Source organism: Molossus molossus, unplaced genomic scaffold (assembly GCF_014108415.1).
Source record: "Molossus molossus isolate mMolMol1 unplaced genomic scaffold, mMolMol1.p scaffold_m16_p_13, whole genome shotgun sequence".
Lineage (NCBI taxonomy): Eukaryota > Metazoa > Chordata > Mammalia > Chiroptera > Molossidae > Molossus > Molossus molossus.
Genome location: NW_023425348.1, coordinates 44346780 through 44361858, shown reverse-complemented (window position 1 = coordinate 44361858; position 15079 = coordinate 44346780). Strand labels below are relative to the sequence as shown.

The following is a 15079-nucleotide window of genomic DNA, read 5'->3' as shown; positions in this document are numbered from 1 at the left end:
ACTGTATCTCACTCTTCATTTCAATCATACTGAGATATTCCTCCAGTGTTCTGGCTCAGGAGTTGGCAAACTAAGGCCTGTGAGCCAAGAATGATTTTTATATTTTTAAATGGTTGGAAAAAATCAAAAGAAGAATAACATTGTGTGAAAATTATGTGAAATTCACATTTCAGCCTCTTAAAGTTGTAGTGGAACACAGCCCTGCTCATTTGTTTATGTGTTGTCTATGGTTGCTTTCCTTCTACCACTGCAGAGTTGACTAGATATAACCATATGGACCACAAAGCCTAAAATATTTACTCTCTGGCATCTTACAGAAAAAGTTTACTGACTTTAGATATTTAATGTTGGGTCCAAATTTGTTTTCCATAGAATTAAAGGCAGCTCCAAGAAATGAATGGTCTTAGAATCACAGGTCACAGAATTCCACAGCTGGCGCAGAATTTACAGAGGGGGAAACTTAAGTCCCTGACAGCGTAAGTTATTTGGCCAAGGAGGTATGAAGGTAGTGGCAGGACCAAGACCAAGAGTCAGTTTTTCTGACTCTCCAGGCAGGGCTCCCACTGACCCTTTTTCAGACTTGGTTGCAGAGAATAAAATCATCGCAAAATTAATTCTACTCTAGGTGGCAGCCTTTCTGGTAATAAGGGCAAAAGATTCCTAACCTGGCTACTGCATCTGCTGAGTCATATCAAATTTTATCACACGTCAAAATATTCATTACTGTGAGCTGCAAATGCAGGACATTTGACAGGTTTATTCTTTTTCTTTGAGAGCCCTTGCAAATTGCAGAGAGATGAAATCACATGACTGGCTAAGAGATTTGGTCTTCTCATTTATATTCTACATCATGACTTTGGTCTGTCCTCTTCTGTAAATAAATCCCCTTGGGTAAGGCGGGGTCTGCTGGATAAATACTATGCATCAGAAGCTATCAAACTATGAAGTAGGGCCTCCAAGAAGTCAATCATGATCAATCCGTAGATCCAAGTTAGTCAGCTGTGGGTCAGAGCCTATAATCATGTCCTCTCCCCATGGTCCATTGGCACTTGAAATAGGGGTTTGAAATAGTAGATTTAAAGAAGACAGGATGCCTGGCACCATGCATGACATAAAGGAGCCCAAAAACTACTTTTTAAAAAGTAAAATAATGAATAAATGAACGTTCATAAGAAGCTCCCAGGCCCGTAGGTAAGGGTAATGTCTCTCTATATCTCTAGAGTACCTGGAACCTGTTTCCCGCTACCTATACTAAAATCTAATATGAGATGTTTTTAACATAGCACAAAGTTGCATTGGTTGTTGTAAATGTACTCTCTTTGTTTTATTGGATTTTTAGGAGCTATGCTTCCTGGACAAGTCTAAGGATCACTCCCATTCCAAATTATACAAATCCCTGTTATCCTCAATATAATTGAAAACACGGAGAGAAAGTACAATTACCTTCAGTATAGCATGCTTTAAGAATGCAAGGATAGATAATCCATTTTTGGAGGATTGCCATCCCAAACAGTTAAAACTTTTTTAAAACTTTGGCAAATAAAGGACAACAACTTTCTAAAAATACACTGTGGATTCTCTCTCTCTCTCTCTCTCTCTCTCTCTCTCTCTCTCTCTCTCTCTCTCTCGTGCGCGCGCACTTTCTCTTTCTACCAGATTAAGTGGGACTTCTATAAACAATGGCTGACTATTGATGTTTGTAGATCAAAGGTTTTAAGTTACCAACTCTGGGGTCAACCCCAAGGTTCATGACATACAGACATTTTACTAAGGGTTGAATCGGAAACATTTCTGCTATAAGGCCAATATGGGGGGAAGAGTCCATTATTCAGCAAGTGAGCCTGGCCAGATGCCCAGCTCCACACCTTGCTCCAGCTCTGCTGTCGTTTACTCTCCAAGTATACTGTGATTCTCAGGTAGTGACAAAAGCTCTGTTTCTTTGTGAAAAGTGACACTAGTTTTCATAGAAGTTGAAGAGATGATTAACTTGAAGTATAAGAACATGTGTAAAAAATACATGACTATGGACAATTTAATTTAGGAGAAAGCCAAGAATGCAAACTAATTTTCCTGTATTTTTGAATCTGTGGTTTAGAGAACAGCTATGGATGTCCAAATGTCAAGAGTCTGCTATAGAACTCATAGGAGTCCTATTTTATTTCACACTCATCTCTGGGCCTATGGACTAGGCCTATAGCCTGCCTTATCCAAGCCCGATGGAACCAATCTGGCTCACGCAGACCAGGATGGGTTGCTGGAATCAGTCCTTATGTCTCTAGTTCAGCTGGTCCTATCTTCTGTACCTAGCACTTAACGTCCATGGCTCTTCAACCCCCACTGGATCCAGATCGCCTCTCAAGCTCTCCTTCCTTTAATACTCTATTTAAACTCACTTTTCCACATAGACTCACTCCTTTGGGTATGACCTTTGGCATTTATTTTCCAGAACCATGCACCATGGCCATAGGAATAATATAGTCTCATCTATTTGCTACTGCTGCCACCACCCACCCCATTACCCCATCTCTACCACCAACCCTGCCACCTGCCCTGAAGCAAGGCTCTGGCTGTAAAGGCCCACAAAGCCCCTTCCCAAAAATTATAAGCAGTAAACAGAGACCTCTACATCCATTCCTTACAGGGAAACAGGTGGGCACCCAAAACTCCCTACCTCCAACTTACTTCCAAGAATGTAAAGTCTCCATATTTCACAGAGACTGTTTTGATGCCGTTCAATGCGAGCTCCAGTTCCCTCAAGGCTGGAAATGTGTAAAATGCCTCTATGGGGTGGGGGGTGGGGGGGTGGGGGGGGAGAGAAAGAAAATCTTCAGCTTGTGAAGAACTTAAGAAAAAGATATTAACAGTAGTCATTTACTGGATTCCCACTGGGTTAGGCCAGGCACAGTGTAAGGCACTTTACATACATAGCCTCTAAATCTCTAACAATCCTGAGAAATAGGGATTACTAGTTCCATTCTACTGCTGAGGAATCCGAGGCTCTGCTAGGCTAAGTGATTTGCCTCTCCTCTAGTGCTTTTTATCTCAGAATTTCCGGTAAGTGAAGGGCCAAAACTGAATCTAGCTCTGTTTAACTCCAAAGCCCACTTTAAAAATTACAACAAAATATAAAATAAAAATAATAATTTCTGATTATAAAACATGTCCACTGAAAAAGTAAAAAACAGAAAAATAATAGTTCCCTTGAACCTCAATACCCAGAGATAACTACTGAAAGTTTCACGTTTATACTCCAGACTTTTTCCTCATGTGTGTACTGAAATGCACACACTTCTTTTTACAGAAATGGAATCATACCATTCACATTGTACTGTGACTTGCTTTTTTCCTTAGCAGTATGACTTAAGGATTATCCCATGCCAAAACATATAGATCTGCATAATGTCCGAATTATGTTATAGACTCTAGTTTATTTAACCATTCCCCTTTTAGGCTATCTGGATAAAAGGTAAACTTTCCCCTTCTGTATGACAACTGGACCTTGGGTTAACTTTCTAGCCTGTTCTCCTGGTAACCTGAAACAAATGGTATGGTAACAGTGTTACTAGGCAATATTGCAGTGGTAAAAAATTACATCTGAACTAGGAGAAACTATAAATGAACAATAAACATTTGAAGGAGGCACCAGACTTTGGGATTTCCTGTGTGTGGTGACTCGTATAGCTAGACACGTCCTTTGCAGGAACTCTAGGGGCTATGTCTATGGAGTGTTACAATAGCTATTTGCTCCAGTGCAAATGACATTTCCAAGCCAGAGTGGCTCCTGTATCCACCCAATGAGAGTCTCATTGTCTTGGACCTGAGCTGGGGGCCACAGAGAATGGCTCATGGATGGTTACATGGAATGCTACACGAAATGCTATGGGGACTTCACCGAAGAGGAACTGCTGATGCTGTGTGGCTGTCATTCTACGTGGAATTGCTTAGAGCCTTCTAAGTGAAGTGTGGCCTATGGTGGTCTTGTAAGTCAGAATGTCATTTCCAGTGAACATCCTTGTATAAGTATGTTTCTGTAGAATAAATTCCTGAAAGTGGAGCAACTAGACTAAAGGCAATGACTGTTTTAAGAGACACTATCAAATTGCATTCAGAAGATGCTGCACCAATTTATTACACTTCTGCCAGTTGAACACAAAAGTATCCATTTCCCTACCAATGCCAACTGCCATCAGTTCTCATTTTTTTTTTTTGCCAGTATTTGATAGGTAGACAATAGTATTTCAATACTGTTTTAATTATTAGTGAGGTTGAGCATCTTTTCATATGCTTGTCGACCTTTGTATTTCAAGCCTAAGTTCCTGACAGACCTCACTGTTTCAAGGACAGGGACTTCATCACATGTTTCTTTAAAAACACCCCTCAGCCCTGGCCAGTTTGGCTCAGCGGTTAGAACGTCGGCCCGTGGATCAAAGAGTCACAGGTTCAATCGCGGCCAAGGGCACGTACCTCAGTTGTGGTTCGTCCCTGGCCTGGTTGGGGTCCCGTGAGAGGCAACCAATTGATTTGTCTCTCTCACATCAATGTTTCTCTTGCTCTCTCTTCCTCTCTCCCTCCCTTCCGCTCTATCTGAAGATAAATGGAAAAATATCTTCAAGTGAGGATTAAGAAATAATAATAAATAGAAAATAAAATAAAATAAAGACACCCCTCAAACTCAACACATTCAGATTGAACTCATCCTATATCTTCCCAAACCGGCCTCTCCTCTAGTGCTCTTTATCTCAGTGAACCCCCTTAGTTCTGCCCTCTCTCCATATGCCCTCTAGTTACCAAGTCCTATTATCTCTACCTCCCCTTGAATCTTTCTTAACCCCTTTCACCTCTATTGCCATGGCCCTGGTTCCCCTTCTCTCACCTGGAAAAGTGAAACCAGCTCCCAGCTTTCCTGGTCTCCACCTTCCTCACAGCCACCACTGAGCCTCCCTATTTAAAAGCCGTCCAAGGCTCTCTTTGCCTGCAGGATTAAGTCCAAGTCACTCAGGGCGCTTGATAATCTAGTCTCTACCAAGTTTTCTAGTCTCCATTCTCTACTACCTGCATCCCTTGCAAACATACATAGCTTCTCCAGAGACCCTGATCAGGCACTGACATCCCACATCGGCTCTGTCAGCCTGGCATGCCTCCCTACCTTCTAATTCCTGAGTCTCTCCTATCCATTTTGTAGATCTCAGTTTAGGTACTCCTCTTCGCAGAAGTTTCTCCTGATACTCTGGCCCAGGTTGATGTCCTGCTTCTATACTCCCATAATATTTTGTGTTTCCTTCTATCATTGCACTTACCGTATTTTGCTAAAACTGTGTTTGAGTGCATCTCTCCCACCAAGCTAAGACTCACCAGAACAGAACCTAGATGCATTCAATTATAAAAGCCAAGCATTCACACAGTCCTGACACCCAGCAGGGGTCGCTGTGGATTTGCTGAATAAACAAGAAAGCTTGCTCTTACTGTCTCAAAAACATCTCTATATATCCATCTCATCTGAGCTTACCAGGCATCTTGCCTTGGGGAGGAAGAAAGGAAGGAAATTAAATCCATTTACAGATAGAGAAGCATCAACTCATATAGAAATGTTCTAAGTAGACAGTGCCCTCTCTGGGCTAGAATCCAGGTCTGTGTGTTCTCCAGCGTCCAGCTCACTACACTCCAAGAAAGAGATGTGGGGCCAGTTAAGGATGGACAGGAAGGCAGGTTCTAACATCAGTGACTGGCTGTGCCTGCCAAGAGGCAGAAGGTAGTTATCAGGAAGAAAAAGCTCACCTAGAGGAAGCAGGTTTTCTGAGGCATTGATGTAAATCACAGAATTAAAATGCTTGAAGTCCTTTTCCTTAGCCTGTGGAAAGGCATTTGGAAAGAATGTTCAGAAAAGTGCAGTGAATGATACTCTGAAGACCCATGGAACCACTATTCAGCTTTAATAAATCTGAATATTTTTCTGTCTTTGCTTCAATTTCTTTAAAGCAAAACATTTCAGAGAGTTGTCCCTTCCCCGAATATCCCTCCCTAATCACATTCTTCTCCCTCTCCCCCACAGATGACAGCTACCCTGAATTTGGTGATTATCATTCCCATACTTGTACTACATATATGTGTATCCATAAACCATATATAGTATTATCTACATGTTTTTAAAACTATATTAAATGAAATCATACTGTGATAATCTGCAATCTGCCTTTCTTGCTCAATACTATGTTTTTGAGATTTTTTTTGTGTTGCTACATGTAGCTCTAGTTCCTTCACTTAATTGCTGCACAGTAGTATATAAGCAATCTCTCGTCATATGCCACGGAGAGCCTAAAAACCAAAAGACATGCCACAATAGCCTGTATATACATTGGCTAATGGTGGGCCACACATTTGTTTCTGAGATATCTATTAGCCAATGCAAAGAAAGACTCATTACATGACTCACGGTAGCTGTAAATTAAGAACAAATCAGCATCTTGGGAGAACCATTACCACTCCTGGCACTGAAACCTGACAGAAATTTCTCCTGTAGGCTCTTTTGATGAGAACTTGGTCACACAATGAATCATACCCCAACCAAATTCTAGGCCAATTCAAACCCACTTTCACAAGGTTATTTCCTTTAATTCACCTCACATGGGACAAAGACAATACCAAATTTAGAGCAAAAGATTATGTCTATATATTTCCACCCAGTGAGTCCTTGTCTGACCCTCCCCCTCCCTTGTGACCAGATTCCCATTCCCCAGGGACTGGAGGTCCAATGGACAAGCTGCCAGCAGACACTTCAGGTCTGGCTCGTGTCAATCACATATCTGCTGGCTGGCTTTACCTTAGAGAACTTCAGGCCGCTCACGTTAATGGTGCACAGCTCTGACGGCTTCCTCACACAGTGGTGCTTCAGCTGGAACACAGTGCAGAGAGTCAACTCTCAAGGTCTCACCAAAGTTTATATAATTGGCCAGGACAACAAATGACTCCCTGTGGAGGAAGGCAGCCTAATACAGTGGAAAGAGCGTGGGCTTTGAAGTTGTTCAGAACTGAGCTGCCATCTCAGCTTTTCCACCTCTCAGTTTCCCATCTGTAAGATGGGGATAGTAACATTGACTTTATGGGGTTCTTAGGAAGATTCCTTCCTCTCTGTTCCTCTTTGTCTTTTTGGCTCCACTTCCTCTACCTGACTCTAAAAAAATCTGTATTTCTGGAACTTTACCAATCTCATATATTTGTCATAATTTGTTTGTTTGTTCGTTCGTTCGTTCATTCATTCATTCATCCAATAATTATTAAGCACTATGTTGGGCTGTGCATTATGCTAAATATATTAACAAACGTTCTTCTAATCCTAACTATTATTATCTCCCTTTTAAAATGATAAAAATAGCCCAGCTGTTGTGGCTCAGTGGTTGAGCATCAACCTATGCACCAAGAAGTCGCCAGTTCGATTCGTGGTCAGGACATGTGCCCAAGTTGTGGGCCAAATCCCCAGTCGGGGGGCATGCTGGAGGCGATGTTCTCTCTCATCAATGTTTCTTTTTTTTGAGGGGGGGGCAAAGAGGGGCAGACAGGACCGGGCAGGACCAAGGGTAGGGGCAGGGCCAGGGCAGGGCCAGGACAGGCGAAATGGGGAGGGAAAGAAGGAAAGAGGGCGGGCGAAAGCCCGGAGGGGGAGTGGGCCAGCTCCAGGGCCGGCCCTTTTTCATCATCAATGTTTCTATCTCTCTCTCCCTCTCTGTTCCTCTCTAAAAATCAATAAAGAAAAAAAAATCGTTTAATGAGAAAAATAAGGCTAAGAGAGATAAAATGCCTTGCTTAAGGTCCTATAGCTAGTAAGAAAGAGATTATTTGAATCCAAATCTGTAATCACTAAACTCTGTGCTCTTCTGATTACCAGATGTTGCCCCTCATAACTAAAAACTGAAAGAAAATTTCAGCTTTGGAGCTTCAATTTCTGTTTAAAACTGAGCATCATTCCTTTTTTCTGTTAATCATTTATTTATGATGTCTTTTATATTTAGACATGAACTAGGCATTGGGAAAATAATGAAGAAAAAACAAATATTCCATGTCTTCACATAACTTTCAAGTAAGTGCATGGATGCCAAGTAGCAAGCAAGTTTCTATAATGTGATACATATTTTAAATGAGAAATTCAAGATGCTAAGGGAAACAATGCAGGAGGTCCTAATCTCAGTCTAGAAGTGAGAGCATATTTCCTGGAGGAAGTAATATTTCAACTGAGACCTAAATGCTAAGTAGGAATTGGGCCCATAAAAGTGGGTAGCAGGGGCTGTGAAAGCTATCAAGACAGGAAAAAGCAAGGTGCTTTTGAGTGGATAAAAAACAAGATAAAGCTAGGGAGGCAGTCATTAGATCATTTGGGTCCATGATGGCTCTGTAAAGGAATGTGGATTTTATCCGACAGTCAATGGAAAGCTGACAGAGGCTTTTTTGGCAGGGGGCTGGTTGCTATGTCTGATAAACATTAAAAGAAGAAGACAGGAGTGGAAGGGGAGAGACCAATCTACCAGGCATTGTTGTTACCTTTCCCAGAGCTACTTCTCTACTTATTCCTTGTTAAAGAACCCCAATGTTATTCACACTTCTCTGAGGGGGTAAGTCCTTAAACTCCAGCTCCAAAGGATTAAGTCCTGACTTCTCTAATCCAATCATAGGAGTCAAATTCCACTACACAATGACAGCTGGGACATGTGATCTAGGCCAGACCAATGAAATACTGGTGGCTGAGGGTGAGGGGCAAGTTGTGGGAAGCTTTTTCTTATTTTTAAGAATAGATCTAGTTCAGCTAGTGTGGCTCAGTGGATTAAGTGTTGTCCCATGGACTGAGAGGTCCCAATTTGATTCCTCATCAGAGCACATGCCTGGATTGCATTCTCAATCCCCAGTAGGGGGTGTGCAGGAGGCAGTCGATTGATGTTTCTCACATCAATGTTTCTATCTCTCTTTCCCTTCCTCTCTCTCTAAAAATTAAATAACAACATATTTAAAAAAAATAGATCTAAAGCCCTGGCCAGTGTGGCTCGGTTGTTTGGAGCACTGTTTTGTACACTAAATGGTGGTGGGTTCGATTTCCAGTCAGGGCACATGCTTAGGTTGAGGTTTTGATCCCCAGTCAGGGTATGTGTGGGAGGCAGCCGATCAATGTTTCTCTCCCTCTCCCTCCCTCTCTTCCTCTCTCTAAAAATCAATTAAAAAAAAAAATAGACCTAAGAAAGTGACAGACAATCCCTTTTCTACCTCTGGATGTTATCCTTTATATGTGATGACCAGAGTTGCTGCAGCCATCTTGGGATCATGAAGGCATTGAGCCCAAGAGGACAAGCTAATATGCTGAAACTATAAGAGCAGAAAAACAGAGGAACCTGGACCTAGGAAGATGTCATTAAACCAGTTAACTAACCTACTGTGGAATAACAATGCCTCTGGATTCTTTTCAAGTGAAGCAAAAGTTCCTAGTTGGTTCGAACTAGTTAGGAAGTTACTGGATTAGTCTAATAAAAGATGATGGTGGTCCTGATTAAGGTGGTGGCAGTGCAGATGAGAAGAAGAATACATTTTTGACAACTATTAAATAAAAGTGTCAGGGCTCAACAATGGTGGAGGTGGGGGCAGTGAGACAGAGGCAAGAATCATGGATAACCCCAGCTCCCTGGCTTGGTGACTGGGTAGATAATAATGCCATCATAGTGACAGTGTAGTTGGTGAAACATTCAGGTGGAACTATCTAACAGGTGGGTAGGCATCCCATTATTTTGAAAAACATCCTTGTTGTCCTGCTATCCAAAGTGGCAACATGGATAACAAGTCATCTCAATCAATGTGGTACTGTATCTGTTGCTGGAAACAAAGGGGAAAAGAAGACCACAATGAGAAGTGTTTCTGCCCCTCCTTAGTAGTGTTGTTTTAGTCCTTCTCACTACCAATGAGACATGAACAAAATCATGAAAAAAATTCCATAGGACTCCACACAAAGCTTACACTTCACCACTTGAGGTGAGATGCAACCAGCTGTCTCCTCAAAGCTCTCTTTCAACATCTGATTTATACAGAAACCCATCTCCTGGGAACTATAAGAGAGCCTGGGACAAAGTAGGATGCCAGAGAGTTCTTCGCAGGGAGCTATGAGAACTGAACTACACATTAATATTGGCTTACAAAATGTGTCTTTCTTTGCAAAGCCACTGAAGCATTGCATGGAGCAGATGTGAAATTACCTGACTTCTCCAACACAGCCACCCCAGTCCTCTTTGGAAAGCCTGCCCTAGGCACTGGGTGATATCTGGTCAGCTCTCCTGGCCTTCAGCCAGACACTATACTCATAGGACAAAGGTTGAGGAGTGTAGAGTTCCCCAATCCACCCTGCTCCTAGAGAGATCTCCCCAGAGAATCTCTACACCCTACTAGAGATTTTCAATTTACTCTTCCTCCTGATTTACTCATTTGCCCCCCCCCCCCAACTCATTTTATCTGATATAATGTAAAGTCACAGGCTTTGGAGTCAGTAGACTAGAATTCTAATCCTGAGTGACCAGAGTCCTAATTACTGGCCATAATTTAGCTTGGCCAAGGCAAATTAACCCTTGGGGCCTCAGTTTTCCTAATGAACAATGGCAACAATGTAATAGGGAAGATAATATCTATCTCGCAAGGTGAATGTAAAAAAAGCTTTACAGAGGATTCCAAAATGGCGGCGGAGTGAACAGAGCTACACAGACCTTCTCCCAGAACCAAACTGGAATTACAACTATAACACAGACAAACTGACGGGAAAAACCAACAGAAAAGCAGCTCGCGAGGACCATATAACCAGGGGCACTGACTCGATCCTGGTAGGCTTGCGAAGGCGCGAGACGGGGGCTGGGAGCCCACGGTCATCAGCTCAGTCAGCAGCTCGGCAGCGGCCTTAGCTGGGAGCGGCGCCCTCAGGTTACACTCCCAAGCGGATCCACAGCGCAGAGCCGGGACAGAGGCGAAAAAGGCACAGCCACTCACCTTGGGCTCCGGCAAAGGGAGGGCAGACTGGACTGAAACTGTGTGGGGACACTTGGGATTTGGAGGGTGCTCAGAGCTTTTGCTGAGTTGCTGCCACGCAGGACGGTGGCCATATTGCTTCTTCCCGGGGCCCTGGGGAGAGGCAGCAGCCCCTCCCAAGGAGATCCAACCCCACCCTGTGGGCCATTGAAGTGCTAATTGAAGCTCATTAACAACCAGCATCTGCCCCACCCTCGTGAAATCCCCTTATGCTGAGCACCTGAGGGAGTTTTTCAATCAACTGACAACCCAAAACTCATCAAGTAACCTCAACTGCTAGCCTCCAGGCAAAAATCTAGAGAATAACAGTACCTTGCCTGGGCTAGCAACTTTAACCAGGAAAGTAAGACTTGACAGTGGTGTTTAACATGGGTCCTCCCTCGCTCATCTAAACCCAGGAGAGGGAGCCACAAACAGCAGAATACCAACACCCACAGGGAAAACTTGACAGGCTCCAAAGCCCACTGTGATAGCCAAAATGGTGAAACACAGAAACAGAAGCCAAATGAAAGAGCAAGAGATCTCCACCAAAGATGAGATCAATGTGGAGCAGTTAGGCATGCTAACAGAGCTAGAATTCAGAGCCATGATCTTGAGGAAGCTCAACAGGATGAGTAAGGACATAGAGATGCTGAAAATAAGCCCATTGGAAATTAAAAACCATCAAAAAGAGATAAAAAATGACATATCAGAAATGAAAAACACATTAGAAGGTTTAAAAAGCAGAGTAGAGGAAGCTGAGGACTGGATCAGTGAATTAGAAGACAGGGTAGAAAAAAATCAACCAATCTAAAAACCAAAAGGAAAAAAATGATTAAAAAACAGGAAGACAGCTTAAGAGAACTGTGGGACAACTGGAAACGTAATAATATTCGCATCATAGGAGTCCCCGAAGAAGAAGAAAATGAGCAAGGGATAGAGAATATATTAAAAAAATAGTGACAGAAAACTTCCCTAATTTGGTGAAGGAAGAAGGCATTCAAGTTCAAGAAGCACAGCGAGTCCCAAGGAAGAAGAACCCAAACAGGCCCACACCAAGACACATAGTAATTAAAATGCCAAAAATTAAAGACAAAGGAAGAATCCTAAAAGCAGCAAGAGATAAGCAACAGGTTACCTACAAAGGAAACCCCATAAGGCTCTAAGCTGACATCTCACAAAAAACACTATAGGCCAGAAGGGAATGGCATGAAGTAATCAAGGTCATGAAAAACAAGGATCTGAATCCAAGACTACTCTACCCAGCAAGGCTATCATTCAAAATAGAAGGTCAAATAAAGAGCTTCCCAGACAAAAAAAGGCTAAGGGAATACATTAGCACCAAACCAGCACTGCAAGAAATGTTAAAAGGACTGCTGTAATTAGCAGGAGAAAAGGGAAGAAAAATAGAACTACACTAAACAAAAATGGCAATAAATAAGTACATATCAATAATCACCTTAAATGTAAATGGACTGAATGCTCCCATAAAAAGACACAGAGTAGCTGACTGGATAAGAAAGCATGACTCATCTATATGTTGTTAACAAGAGACCCACCTCACAACAAAAGACTCACATGGGCTGAAAGTGAAGGGATGGAAAAAAATCTGTCAAGCAAATGGAAAGGAAAAAAAAGCTGGGGTAGCAATACTCATATCTGACAAAATAGATTTCAAAATGAAGGCCATAACTAGAGACAAAGAAGGCCACTTCATAATATTGAAAGGATCTATCCAACAGGAAGATATAACCTTGATAAACATATATGCACCCAATATAGGAGCACCAAAATATATTAAAAATCTTCTGGAGGACTTCCAAGGAGTAATCGACAGCAATACAATCATAGCAGGGGACTTCAACACCCCGTTGACAGCACTAGATAGATCCTCTAGACAAAAAATTAGCAAGGAAATAGAGATTCTAAATGAAGCACTAGACCAAATGGATTTAATAGATATCTACAGAGAATTACACCCCAAAACTACAGAATACACATTCTTCTCAAGTGCACATGAGACATTCTCAAAGATAGACCACATGATAGGACACAAACTAAATCTCTACAAGTTCAAGAAGATTGAACTCATATCAAGCATCTTCTCAGATCACAATGGCATGAAACTAGAAATCAATTGCAACAAGAACATGCAAAGACATTTCAACACATGGAGGCTAAACAGCATGTTATTAAACAATGAATGGGTTACCGAGGAGATCAAGGAAGCAATGAAAAACTTCCTGGAAACCAAGGAAAACGAACACACAACAACAAAAAATCTATGGGATGCAGCGAAAGCAATTCTGAGAGGGAAGTTCATAGCACTACAGGCCTACCTCAAGAAACAAGAAAATTTTCTAATTGATTGTCTAACCTCACAACTTAAAGAATTAGAAAGCAAACAAAAGAAGACCCCAGAGCAAGTAGAAGGAAGGAAATAGTAAAGATCAGAGCAGAAATAAAAGACATAGAGAACAAAAAAAACAATTCGAAGGATCAATGAAACAAAGAGCTGGTTTTTTGAAAAGATAAACAAGATTGATGGACCCCTAGATAGACTCACCAAGAAACAAAGAGAGAGAACCCAAATACACAAAATCAGAAAGGAAAGAGGAGAAGTAACATCCAACACCACAGAAATACAAAAGATCATTAACAGCTATTATGAACAACTATATGGCAACATTCGACAATCTAAGCGAAATGAACAAATTTCTAGAAACACATAGTCTCCCAAAACTGGACCAGGAAGAGATAGAAAACTTGAACAGACCAATAACAACTAAGGAAATTGAAGAGGTAATCAAGACTCTCCCAGCAAACAAAAGTCCAGGCCCAGATGGCTTCACGGGGGAGTTTTAAAACATTCAAAAAAGAAATAACACCCATTCTCGACAAACTATTTCAAAAAATTCACGAAGAAGGAAGATTTCCAAACATGGTCTATGAGGCCAGCATAATTCTAATTCCAAAACCAGAAAAAGACACTACAAAGAAAGAAAACTACAGGCCAATATCCCTGATGAACATAGACGCCAAAATCCTGAACAAAATACTAGCAAATTGGATCCAGCACTACATCAAAAAAATTATTCACCATGACCAAGTGGAATTCATTCCAGGGATGCAAGGCTGGTACAATATTCGCAAATCAATAAATGTGATACACCACATAAACAAAATGAAGAATAAAAACCACATGATCATATCAATAGATGCTGAAAAAGCATTTGACAAAATCCAGCATCCATTTCTGATAAAAACTCTCAGCAATGTGGAAATAGAGGGATCATATCTGGACATAATAAAGGCCATATATGAAAGACCTACAGCCAACATCATACTTAATGGGCAAAAACTAAAAACATTTCCATTAAGAACAGGAACAAGATAGGGATGTCCACTTTCACCACTCTTATTTAACATAGTACTGGAAGTCTTAGCCACAGCAATCAGACAGGAAGAAAAAATAAAAGGGATCCAAATTGGAAAGGAGGAAGTGAAACTGTCATTATTTGCAGATGACATAATACTATACGTAGAAAACCCCAAAGACTCCATCAAAAATTTACTAGACTTAATAAATGAATTTGGCAAAGTAGCAGGATACAAAATTAACGTCAAAAAATCGATGGCATTCTTATACACCAATGATGAACTCACAGAAAGAGAAACTAAGAAAACAATCCCATTTACCATCGCGGCAAAAAAATTAAGATACCTAGGAATAAACTTAACCAAAGAAATAAAAAACCTATTCGCAGAAAACTACAGGTTATTGAAAAAAGAAATAGAGGAAGATATAAAAAAGTGGAAGCACATACCTTGTTCATGGATTGGAAGAATTAACATCACTAAAATGTCCATATTACCCAAAGCAATCTATAGATTCAATGCAATCCCCATCAAAATACCAACGACATAATACCAACTAGAACAAATACTTCAAAAGTTCATATGGAACCAAAAAGGTCCCCGAATAGCCACAGCAATTTTGAAGAAGAAGGACAAAGTAGGTGGGATCACAATACCAGATATCAGGTTATACTACAAAGCAACT

General features: G+C 41.3%; 1 protein-coding gene across 6 annotated transcripts in view; it reads right to left on the bottom strand.

Moving 5' to 3' along the window:
• The window catches only part of XRRA1 (X-ray radiation resistance associated 1), a 64492-nt gene that overhangs the window by 43205 nt on the left and 6208 nt on the right, over positions 1-15079 (bottom strand). For 4 of the 6 annotated variants that reach the window (XM_036258030.1, XM_036258032.1, XM_036258033.1 and 1 more), the window contains exons 3-5: positions 6818-6889; positions 5776-5848; positions 2683-2780 (exon numbers count right to left, since the gene is read on the bottom strand). In XM_036258030.1, coding sequence (XP_036113923.1) covers positions 2683-2780; positions 5776-5848; positions 6818-6889 — 243 coding nt within the window. The remainder of the gene's footprint in view (positions 1-2682; positions 2781-5775; positions 5849-6817; positions 6890-15079) is intronic. The other 2 variants (XM_036258031.1, XM_036258034.1) reach the window with 1 other exon arrangement.